The 12,322-nt window shown below is 42.7% G+C and overlaps 1 protein-coding gene across 1 annotated transcript in view; it reads right to left on the bottom strand.

Moving 5' to 3' along the window:
* atrn (attractin) overlaps positions 1 to 12,322 on the bottom strand; it is a gene marked incomplete at its 5' end in the record, with an annotated part of 337,365 nt that overhangs the window by 140,729 nt on the left and 184,314 nt on the right. Inside the window, one exon of the mRNA XM_085967067.1 lies at positions 7,107 to 7,185. Coding sequence (XP_085823193.1) covers positions 7,107 to 7,185 — 79 coding nt within the window. The remainder of the gene's footprint in view (positions 1 to 7,106; positions 7,186 to 12,322) is intronic.

The raw sequence follows: 12,322 nt of genomic DNA on the forward strand, positions 1-12,322 counted from the left end.
GGTTACAAGGTTACTAAATAGCCCACTGTAGAATAGTGCAAGACATGAAGAACACCTTTAATATAAAACTGTCACAAAGCCCTCACCCTCTGCAGACTGCAGTGCAATCTCTACTCAATATATTGAAATATTAATTTTCCCCCAGATACTGCAAGTAATTGCACCGACTTACATTTTTCCCATTATGGCATCAAATATTCAACTTCTCAAATCTTCTATCGTTTGAGCTCCTAATGCTTTCAAAATTATTCCCCTCCCCAGCTTTTTCTAGAGTACAGATGTAGTTTGGTAATTTCACCAATGTACCTCACACTACCGAATGATTCTCTGATAATCCTCCTGCTATTATAACGCTGGAAGAGATCTTTACTGTTGCATTTGCATTAAAAAGCTGTGCTCATTTCTACTTCCCTCTTTGACTGACTTTTATAGTAACAGAAGTAGGCCATTCTGCCCCTCAAGTCTGTCCTGCCACTCAATTAGATCATGACCAATCTGTACCTTAAACCCCATCTACCCTCCTTGGCTCAGTAACTCTTAGTACCCTTGCAAACAAAAATCTATCAATCTCAGTTTTGACATTTTCAATTAACCCCCATCATCAACAGCTTTTTGGGAGCAAGAGTTCCAGATGTGCATTGCCATTTGTATGAAGCGCTTTCTGACATCACCCCAAGTGGCCTAGCTCTCATTTTAAGGATATGCCCCCTTGTTCTGGACTCTCCCCACCAGAAGAAATAGTTTCTCTCTATTTACCCTATCAACTCCTTTGATCGCCTTAAACACCTCAAAGTGATCATCCCATAATCTTCTATATTCAAGGCAATACAAGCCTAGCCTATGCAGCCTGCCTTCATAGTTTAACTGTTTTAGCCCCAGTATCATTCAGGCGAATCTGCGCTGCACCCCTCCATGGCCAATATTTCCTTCCTGAGGTGCGGTCCCCAGAACTGAATGCAGTGCTCCAGATGGGGGTCTCAGCAGAGCTCTGTACAGCTGTAACGTAACTTCCACCCCTTTGTATTCCAGCCCTCGAGATAAAGGCCAACAGTCCGTTAGCTGTTTTAATTACTTTTTTGTACCGGTCCACTAGCTTTTTAGTGATTTCTGCACTTGGGCCCCTAAATCTCTGCTCATCCACAGTTCCTAGCTTCTCACCATTTAGAAAATACTCTTGATCCATCTTTCTTAGGTCCACAGTGGATGACCTCACATTTTCCCACATTGAACTCCATTCTACCACAGTGTGGCCCACTCACTTAATCTATCAACGTCCCTTTGCAACTTTCTGCTCCCATCTGCACTATTTACTATGCCAGCTAACTTAAGTGTCATCAGCAAACTTACACATACGGCTATTTCTTCCTCCAAATCATTTATGAGCATAGTATAAAGCTGAGGCCCCAGTTCAGATCCCTGGGGGACACCAATCGTCACATCCTATGTTATTTTGTGGAAGTTCTGCTATTTTTCCCAGTGGTTTCCCTTACCATTCTCCCTGCAGACATTAGAGTTTGTTTTTCTTTCTTGTTTCAGTGGTGAACCTGTGGAATTCTCTACCACAGAAGGCAGCAGAGGCCAATTCATTAAATATATTCAAGAAAGAGTTAGATATATTTCTCAAGGCTAAAGGGATCAAGGGATATGGGGAGAAGGCAGGGACAGGGTACTGAATTTGGATGATCAGCCATGATCTCATTGAATGGCGGAGCAGGCTCGAGGGGCTGAATGGCCTACTCCTGCTCCTATCTTCTATGTTTCTCTTCATGCTATCTTAATAATTCATTTAGAGTCACATTTCTTCATTGAACAGTTACTAATCCTTGGTATCCACTCATCCTACAGAGTAGAATGTCATTCAAAATGTTTCAGTTGTTAACAGAAGTTTTCTTCAATGTAACCAGTCAATTGGTTTAATCTAGAGTGGGACTTGAACCCACAACCTTCCGATCCAGAGGCAAGAGTGCTGCTACTGAGCCACCACTGACACGATGAACCTACCCTTTGTGTGAAGAAGTGCTTCCTGATATCACCCCAGAACTGCTTAGCTCTAATTTTAAGGTTATGCCCCTTTGTTCTCGACGCCCCCCCACCCACACCAGAGGAAATATTTTCTCTACCATATCAACTTGATCACTTCAATTAGAGCACCCCTTAATCGTCTGTACTCAAGGGAATACAAGACTAGAAGGCAACCTATCCTCATAATTTAACCTTTTTAGCCCCAATATCATTCTGATGAATCTGCACTGCATCCTGAATATAGCCTTCCTGAAGTGCTTTTTTTTAATTACTTATTCGTTGCTGGGATGTGAATGTCGCTGGTAAGGCCAGCATTTATTGCCCACCCCCAATTGCCCTCGAGAAGGTGGTGGTGAGCCGCCTTCTTGAACCGCTGCAGTCCGTGTGGTGAAGGTACTCCCACAGTGCTGTTAGGGAGAGTCCCAGGATTTTGACCCAGCGACGATGCAGGATCGGCGATATATTTCCAAGTCAGGATGGCGTGTAACTTGGAGGGGAACTTGGAGGTGGTGGTGTTCCCATGCGCCTGCTGCCCTTGTCCTTCTAGGTGGTAGAGGTCGCGGGTTTGGGAGGTGCTGCCGAAGAAGCCTTGGCGAGTTGCTGCAGTGCATCTTGTAGATGGTACACACTGGAGCCACGGTACGCCGGTGGTGGAGGGAGTGAATGTTTAAGGTGGTGGATGGGGTGCCAATCAAGCGGGCTGCTTTGTTCTGAACTGAACGCAGTACTCCAGATGGGGGTCTAACCATAAATTCTACCCCTTTGTATTCCAGCCCCCTTGAGATAAGGGTCAACATTCCTTTAGTCTTTTAACTTATTTTTTGTACCTATCCACTAGCTTTTAAACAAAACTCTGCTCTCTGGTTTAATTCTCTGCAAAAACATGGCAATTCTGGAATACATGTCCCCCTGAAATTTCACAACACAGTTGGTGTCCTTTTAGGCCAATCACTTCAACCTTTGACCTAAAAATGTTTTTTTTTTTGTTTTTTTTAAAAAAGTGATTCAAATAATCATACTTGATCCAATATTTGCATTCATATAAAGCATCACAGAACAGATTGTAGGTTAAGAATAATTAGGAAAGAGGGAGTAAGGATTTTATAGGATCGTCTGATTCAAGGAGTATAGGAAATAAAATAGGTAAGCTAGAAGCACTGGTACACATGGAGGAAATAGATGTTGCAGAAGTGACTGAAACCTTGTTTGATAGCAAATGACAATTGGGGAGTTAACTTCCAGGGTGGTGTGTGTTTCAGAAAGGACCAGGAAGGTACGGCAGCTTTACTTGTTAGATAGGGGCTAGTTACAATGGAATCGAATGCTCAAAGCGGTACTGAGTCTCTGGAGAGAATGAAGAGACAGCAAAAGGAAAATGTTAGCAATATGCTACTGGCCACTGAATAATCAAAGGGAGGCTGATGCAGTTTTGTGGGAGACAATAAGACAGACGAGTGCCAAGACTTCAATAACAATCCTGTGGGATTTCAATCTTCCTCATATTGTCTGAAGTGCACAAAAGGGAGAGTATGCACAAGGGCAGTTTATTGAAACTGTGAGGGACTCGTTTCCAAATCTGCACATTAGGGAACCCACAACGGGTAATGCAATATTGGAATTCGTTCTGGCAAGTGAGGGGGATGGGAAAAATGAAATTCAGGGAACATGTGCGATAATTTTCTGACATTCAGAACACAAAAGGATGGCAATTAAAAGCTAAATTTTAAACATTAATGGTATGAGCGAATGCATGGAAGATCTATAAAGATAGACTGAGGATTGCCAAGAAACTGATGAGAGCAGCAAAGAGGATCAGGAGGAAAATATAGCTGGAAACAGTGAAGCGTTCTTCAGGTATGTCCAGAGGAAACTAAGAGGGGTTGGCACACTAAAAATGGCAATGGGGAAGCCGGTGTCCAAAAATAGAAACATTGCTAAAGGTACTTAATCCACTATTTTTCAACAGTGTGCACAAAAGAAATGGGGGTACAGTTTAAAGATGAATGTAAACTGAAAAAAATGAAAATCACAGGAGAGGTTGAATCAGCTCACAAGCAGATAATACTCCTGGCTCTGACAACTCAGGGTTCTGAAGGAATTGTTTCAATTGATTGCAAATCTTTTTTTCAGAGCTCACTGGACTCGGGCCAAATCAAAGAGGATTAGAGAATACAAAATATGACTCCCATCTTAAAATGAAATAGGACATGAAATGTGCTATATAAATGTATGTTCTTTCTGTCTCTTTCTCCAATAACTCATGAAAACCCAAGTACCATATTACTCGCATCTCACTTCAGCATTAAATATTTATGCACAAGTGATAAAAACGACCTCCATTTTCTGCCTGCATTTCTTGTTTCCTGGAATAGTTATTCCTATATAAAATAGCCATGATCCAGGTTTTAAACAGCAGGACTGTATCTGACTTTTGGGGCTTCCACTTCAAACAACATATTCCCAAAGTGTGGGTTTCTAAGAATTGTTGATTTGGAAGGTCAAAATTTGGAGCAAAATCTGGGAAGAAGCTCTCTCAGCTTCTCACCGGTGTACCTCGTGTAAAGTTTGTTTCATGTATTACCTAAGAACGGATATACTTGCCATAGAGGGAGTGCAGTGAAGGTTCACCAGACTGATTCTGGGGATGGCAGGGCTGTCGTATGAGGAGAGATTGGGTCGACTAGGCCTGTATTCACTAGAGTTTAGAAGAATGAGAGGAGATCTCATTGAAACGTATAAAATTCTGACAGGGCTAGACAGACTGGATGCCAGGAGGATGTCTCCCCTGGCTGGGGGGTCTAGAATCGAGGTTTCAGGATATGGGGTAGGACATTTAGGACTGAGATGAGGAGAAATTTCTTCACTCAGAGGGTGGTGAACCTGTGGAATTCTCCGCCACAGAAGGATGTGGAGGCCAAGTCACTGAATATATTTAAGAAGGGGATAGATAGATTTCTAGACACAAAAGGCATCAAGGGGCATGGGGAGAGAGCGGGAATATGGTATTGAGATAGAGGATCAGCCATGATCATATTGAATGGCAGAGCAGGCTCGAAGGGCCGAATGGCCTACTCCTGCTCCTATGTTTCCAAGTCTTATTTAGTCAACCACAGTGAATGGATGCATACAAGAAAAAAGACTGAAAAAGACCTGATACTTACACAGTCAAACCAAGAGCACATACAGATCTATCTATCACACACCTAACCTTGCACAGCTCAGTAAGCTGAACCTAGAATAATAGTCTGAAGTTCTGTTTGTATGTAAGCTTCCCACAACAAAACCAAAGACATGCAAGAGACCTAAACTACGTGCAACATTGTGCAAATTTGTGTTTCCATGTCGGATTCAAAAACCACTGCGCTTCAAGACTTATATAAAAGTTATAATCAGATAACGTATTGCCACATTATTTAAAATTAATTTATTCCATGGAAAGCAACTCATATAGACCAGGCCTGATGACCCATCAATAAATGTACTATTATGGTACAGCAAAGAGGCATATAGCAGGTTCAATCCAGGGTCTGTGCTGTTGGCCAACCTTCGACACTGTGACATTACAGTTAGTTTCAGCATTCCTGGGATAAGGGAGAGATAAATACCGCCACACATGAGCTGGAAGTATCTGTACGTGGACACCAAGTGAAGGCCGACTTGGGCTCGTTTGCAATAAGAACATAAGAAATAGGAGCAGGAATCAGCCACTTGGCCCCTCGAGCTTGCTTCGCCATTCAATAAGATCATGGCTGATCTTGGGCTCAAATCCACTTCCCTGCCCGCTCCCCATAACCCTTCACTCCCTTATCTTGCAAAAATCTGTCTATCTCCACCTTAAATGTATTTAATGACCCAGCCGCCACAGCTCTCTGGGGCAGAGAATTCCACAGATTTACAACCCTCAGAAGAAATTCCCCCTCATCTCAGTTCTAAAAGGGCGGCCCTTTATTCTAAAACTATGCCCCCGCGTTCTAGATTTCCCCACGAGGGGAAACATCCTCTCTGCATCTACCTTGTCGAGCCCCCTCAGTACCTTGTATGTTTCAATAAGATCACCTCTCGTTCTTCTAAACTCCAATGAGCATAGGCCCAGCCTGCTCAACCTTTCTTCATAAGTCAACCCCCTCATCTCAGGAATCAACCGAGTGAATCGTCTCCAATGGTCTGCATGGCCAAATATCCTGATACTCACCATTCTGACTCGCATGAAGAAAGGGCACTTGGGCAAAGACATGGAGTGTCACATGAAACCACACTCAAACACAAGTTGCTGCCTTTAGAAAAGCAGCAGTCAGGGAAAATCTGGAGAAATGCTAACTAAAGTCCACTTGCTGCAATGTGCGCACGATTTATCTTAATTCATCAAGGCATTATCCAAATACCGCAGCATTGCGCATACACATCATATATATAGTGACCTCTGTTTTAAGTTGAGGTCTCACTGAAAGAATTGGTTAACATGTTATCCAAGTTTTTGGAAAAATATTTTATGGTTTTAATTATGCCAGTTTACAATAATTTCACTATTTCCTCCAACCCACCTCCACACCCCCCCCCCCCCCCACACGTTCTATTCTATTGGACAAGTATTAAGATATTACCAAACAAAACTAATTCCAGCTCAGTCTCATCTTGTGAACTTGTTATTTCTTCGTTTTAGTGGCCAGATTAAGTCACTTAACACAACTTTGTAGCACAAAAACATGGCGATTGCTAAGTAGATATATCATTTGCACTCATAAAAACCAACATAGTCTGGGGCAATAAAACTTCCAAAGATATTACTGCAACAACTTTGATGACCACAATCAGGTATCCTATTGTTTATTTTTGTGTCTGTTTACACGTGACTGATTAATGTGGCGTCTAATGGAATTACGATGATGTGTTCCAGGAAGAACTGCCCAAACCCGCACAAAAACAACACATTTAAATGCGGTTACTATTCTAGGAGAGCGCGCAATGTGTAATCTTGTATTGGAAACGAGCAACTGATTAATGGTTTGAGGACAAATACACAAGTGTAATTTAGTGGTGGTGAGGCGAGGGGGAGTCAGTTGGTATTTCTACGAACACAAGCTTACCTCTCTCCGCCTCGATGCCCAGCAGCTTTGTTTAATCTTCCACACCACAGCAGCCACCAACAGTAACGACAGAAAACAACTGCAAAATATTTTTAAAAAGAACAGTCAACTCTGAGAAATAGATCCAAACTAATACACACTGCCTAGCAGGCAATTTAATGCACTGAACGAGACATAGAAACATATAAGATAGGAGCAGGAGTAGGCCATTTGGCCCATCGAGCCCGCTCCGCCATTTAATGAGATCATGGCTGATCATCCAAATTCAGTACCCTGTTCCTGCTTTCTCCCCATATCCCTTGATCCCTTTAGCCTTAAGAAATATATCCAACTCCTTCTTGAATATATTTAATGAATTGGCCTCAACTGCGCTGTGTGGCAGAGAATTCCACAGGTTCACCACTCTCTGGGTGAAGAAATTCCTCCTCATCTCAGTCCTAAATGGCTTGCCCCTTATCCTTAGACTGTGACCCCTGGTTCTGGACTCCCCCGCCATCGGGAACATCCTTCCTGCATCTAGTCTGTCTAGTCCTGTTAGAATTTTATAAGTTTCAATGAGATCCCCTCTCATTCTTCTAAACTCTAGTGAATATAAGCCTAATCGACCCAATCTCTCCTCATACGTCATTCCTGCCATCCCAGGTATCAGTCTGGTGAATCTTCGCTGCATTGTCAGAAACAGTCAGCTGAATGACCCACAGCGAAGGTCAGCCAGTTTTTAAAACTAACAACGACGCCAACTCAAAATGATCAATTTTGATATTCAAGGGGCATTGTTAGACCAATAGTTCAGGGGACCTGTGAATCCCCTGCAAATACCAAGACATCTGCAGACTTCGATTCAAACTTCTGAAAGGCAGCATTAAGTCCCTAAAGATTGTTATTGCAGAAAATGTTTCTTTGAATACAGCAAACAAATAGATTGATGACTAACAGGAGAATTCTAGAGACACTGTGCTCGGGGCATGCCCTGACCCAAATAGACCAGATACTGATGAGCTTGCTGATCTTCAAAGACCCTGCATTAAATCTCTAGGATCTGCTGCTCCCAGTTTCAAAACTTGCTCTCCAGTTCATAGCCAGACAACACTGCAAAAATTGATTTGTAAAGTCAACTTAGCTCAGATTGTAGCAGGGACACTATGATCAAACCCCAGTCTTAGTAGGACTCTAGCTCGACACTCCAGTACAGTACCAAGATATGGATAAAGGCGCTGTCTTTTGGGAAAAATAGTAAACCTATTCCCAAAAGTTCAGATAGGCATTAACAATCCCATGGCACTGTGTGAAAAGCATGGAGTTCTCCCAAGTGTCATGGCCAAGATTCCTCCTGCAACCAAGAGAACAAATGTTCATCTCAGGGTTGCTGTATTTGCCTAAAATTCAAAATACATGAAGCTCTTTGAGATTTCAGGAAAAAAGTGGTACGGTGATATATGCGCACAAGTCTTCATCAATATCGCTCAGTAAATTGATTCAAACATTGTATATTTAGTTATTTTTACATTTCAGGATTTTTGATTGGCAGTGAAATGCGTGAAGCTATTTTTCCATGTTCAATCACAAAAGGAGCTTTGCAGACTAGCTGGTACACAATGAGTAGTTCCAGGATTTTGACCCAGCAACGATGAAGGAACGGCGATATATTTCCGAGTCAGGATGGTGTGTGACTTGGAGGTGGTGGTGCTCCCATGCACCTGCTGCCCTTGTCCTTCTAGGTGGAAGGCTTTGCGGGTTTGGGAGGTGCTGCCGAAGAAGCCTTGGTGAGTTGCTGCAGGGCATCTTGTAGATCTATCTTGTAAATCACTAAATATGATCTTAAAATGCAAATGAGGATGGTGATGGGACACGAGGCAGCAACTTGTCATTACTAAATCCTGGCTACAGCTAGTAGCTACAAATTACTCGTAGTCCTTGAGAGATGACCCTATAATTTGGTGAATATAATAAAATGTGAAATCTCAACTATTTGCCACTACAAACTTGTAATTAGTTTGGGATAAAATGCAAGTCAATTGCTTTGGCCTACATTTGTGCTTTTATTGCTTAATTTCATTTCTTACTTTTGGCAAGCAATAAGCTTTTCAGCCCAAGTGGTACTCCGTAAATTAAGTGAACAAATGCTGTTTAGATAGAATATACGGCACAGAAACAGGCCATTCGGCCCAACCAGTCCATGCCGGCGTTTACGCTCCACTTGAGCCTCCTCCTGTCTTTCCTCATCTAAATCTATCAGCGTAACCCTCTATTCCCTTCTCCCTCATATGCAACTATACTATTCGCTTCAACCACTCCCTGTGGTAGCGAGTTCCACATTCTCACCACTCATTGGGCAAAGAAGTTTCATCTGAATTCCCTATTGGATTTCTTGGTGACTATCTTATATTGATGGCCTCTAGTTATGCTCTTCCCCACAAGTGGAAACATTCTCTCTCTATCCACTCTATCAAAACCTTTCATAATTTTAAAGACCTCTATTAGGTCACCCCTCAGCCTTCTTTTTTCCAAGAGAAAAGAGGCCCAGCCTGCTCATCCTTTCCTGATACATATACCCTCGCATTTCTGGTATCATCCTGAAAAATCTTCTCTGCACCCTCTCCAGTGCCTCTATATCCTTTTTATAATCTGGCGACCAGAACTGTACGCAGTACTCCAAGTGTGGTCTAACCAAGGTTCGATAAATGTTTAGCATAACTTCCCTACTTTTCAATTCTATACCTCTAGAATAAACCCTCGTGCTTGGTTTGCTTTTTTTATGGCCTTGCTAACATGTCGCAACTTTTAGTGATTTGTGTATTTGTACTCCGCGATCCCTTTGTTCCTCTACCCCACCCAGACTCGCACCCTCCAAGTGATAAGTGACCTCCCGATACTTCCTACCAAAATGTAATACCTCACATTTATCTGTGTTGAACTTCATTTGCCAATTAAATGCCCATTCTGCAAGTTTATTAATGTTCTCCTGTAATTTGTTGCAGTCCTCCTCAGTATTGACTATCCCCCCGCCCACCCAATTTGGTGTCACCCGCAAATTTAGAATGTGTGTTTTTGATTCCAAAGTCTAAATCATTAATATAAATTGTGAACAACAGTGGTCCTAGCACTGATCCTTGTGGAACACCACTACCCACCTTCTGCCACTGTGAATAGCTACCCTTTACCCCAACTCTCTGCTTTCTGTCTTGAAGCCATCTGGCTCTCCATTCTGCTACTTGTCCCCTGACTCCGCATTCTCTGACCTTGTTCATCAGTCTATTATGGGGTACCTTATCGAAGGCCTTTTGAAAATCTAGATAAATTACATCTACTGCATTACCATTGTCTACTCTCTCTGTTACCTCTTCAAAAAATTCAGTGAAGTCGGTCAAGCAAGATTTTCCCTTTTGAAATCCATGCTGACTAATTCATTACTATGCTTTTGGTTTCTAGATGTTCTTCTATTTTCTCCTTCAGTAGGAATTCCATTATTTTTCCTACCACCGATGTTAAGCTGACTGGTCTATTATTCCCTGGACATGTTCTATCCCTCTTCTTAAATATAAGTATTACGTTAGCTATTCGCCAATCCTCTGGCACTACACCTTTTTCTAATGAAATATTAAATGTGTGTAGTAATGCTTCTGCTATCTCTCAGATTATTTTAAAATACATGGATGCAATCCATCTGGACCAAGGGTTTTATCCTCCGAGTTTGATTAGTTTATTTAACATAGCCCCTCGTTTTATTTTAAGTGCACATATCTCATTAATAATCTCATCATCCAATGTCATGTCCACCTGTTCTATCTCCCTGGTAAATACTGAAGCAAAAAAAAAAAATATTTCTGCCATCTCTCTATCGTTACCTGTGTTATTGTCCTGTCTACCCCTTAATGGCCCTATTCCCATCCCAACCTTCCTTTTTTTAATTGATGTGTCTGTAAAATATTTTACTATTTTGTTTTATTTCCCTTGATAATTTAATTTCATAGTTCCTCTTTGCCTTCCTAATTGTTTTTTTCATTATTTCTCCTAATCTCTTCATATTCTTCCATATCATGCATTCCCCTGCTGTCTATGTACTTAATGTATGTCTCTTTCCTTACCCTAAATTGTTTCCTTATGGCTTTAATCAGCCATGGAGTCTCATCGGTGTTTAGTTTGTTCTTTCCTTTTAGTGGAAAATATTGTTCCTGCACTTCGTTTTAAATGTTTCCCATTGCTGTTTGCCAATATTGTTGCCCATTTTATTTTCCCAAGTTCTATTCTCAGCTTCTCAAAATCAGCTTTTATCCAATCTATTACCCTGGCTTTCGTCATACTTATGACCTTCTCGATTATCATCTTAATTATTATGGTCACTATTGCCTAGCTGTTCCCCTACTTTTACTTCTCTTATCTGCTCTGGTTCATTCCCCATTACTAGATCCTATAGCAAATCCTCCCTTGTTGGGCTTTTTACATATTGGGTTAGAAAGGAGTCCTGTACACATTGTAGGAACTCCATTCCCTTATCCCATTTATCTACCTCTTCTGTCCAATTAATATCGGGGTAGTTGAAATCCCCCATGATTATTATTCTATGGGGGAAAAATTGGTTTGGTTTGCGCCGCTCTTTAGTGCTCCCTAGGGGTGCATATCCCCTAGTGCCCAGGCGCCACTAACACCTCCTGAGAAATTCAACGGGAGGCTAGCGGTGGCGGTAGCGCCCTGCGCCGCCGGCAATGACATCTTCGCCGTGCATGGCTCCCCGCTTGCGCCTCGACCGCAAACTTCCCTTGCGCCCCCCTGACCTAACACCGGACGATATGTCCAACGGGGCGTTTCTGCAGCAGCGGCGGCAGAGGTCCTTAAAGGGCAGGTGTCGGGCGGCCATTTTTACTTTGGCCGACTGCCAGCACCTGCCCGTCACTTTTTTATGCGGGGTGCCAGCCGCGAGTGCCGGGCTGTTTTCATGGCACCCCGCTCCCCGGTGGTCCGGCAGGGTCCCGGTGCGCGCAGCGTTAGGCCCCTCCCCTTTAATCCGGGGAGAAGGCTTGCAATGATGCGGCGGCACGTAGCACCGTGAAATTCAGTAGCAGCGCCCCAAGGAGGAGGTGGAGTGCTTTCCAGTAGTGCAGCACCTCCTGCTTGGGGCGCTACTACTGAATTTACGGCGGAGGGGCGCCCGGCAACATTAGCGCTCCAAAATGGCCACCACCCAATTCCCCCCCCATGTTTTTTTTACTAATTTGTCT

The sequence above is a fragment of the Somniosus microcephalus genome, chromosome 2 (genome assembly GCF_052327205.1).
Source record: "Somniosus microcephalus isolate GS21.2 chromosome 2, FLI_Smic_1.0, whole genome shotgun sequence".
Lineage (NCBI taxonomy): Eukaryota > Metazoa > Chordata > Chondrichthyes > Squaliformes > Somniosidae > Somniosus > Somniosus microcephalus.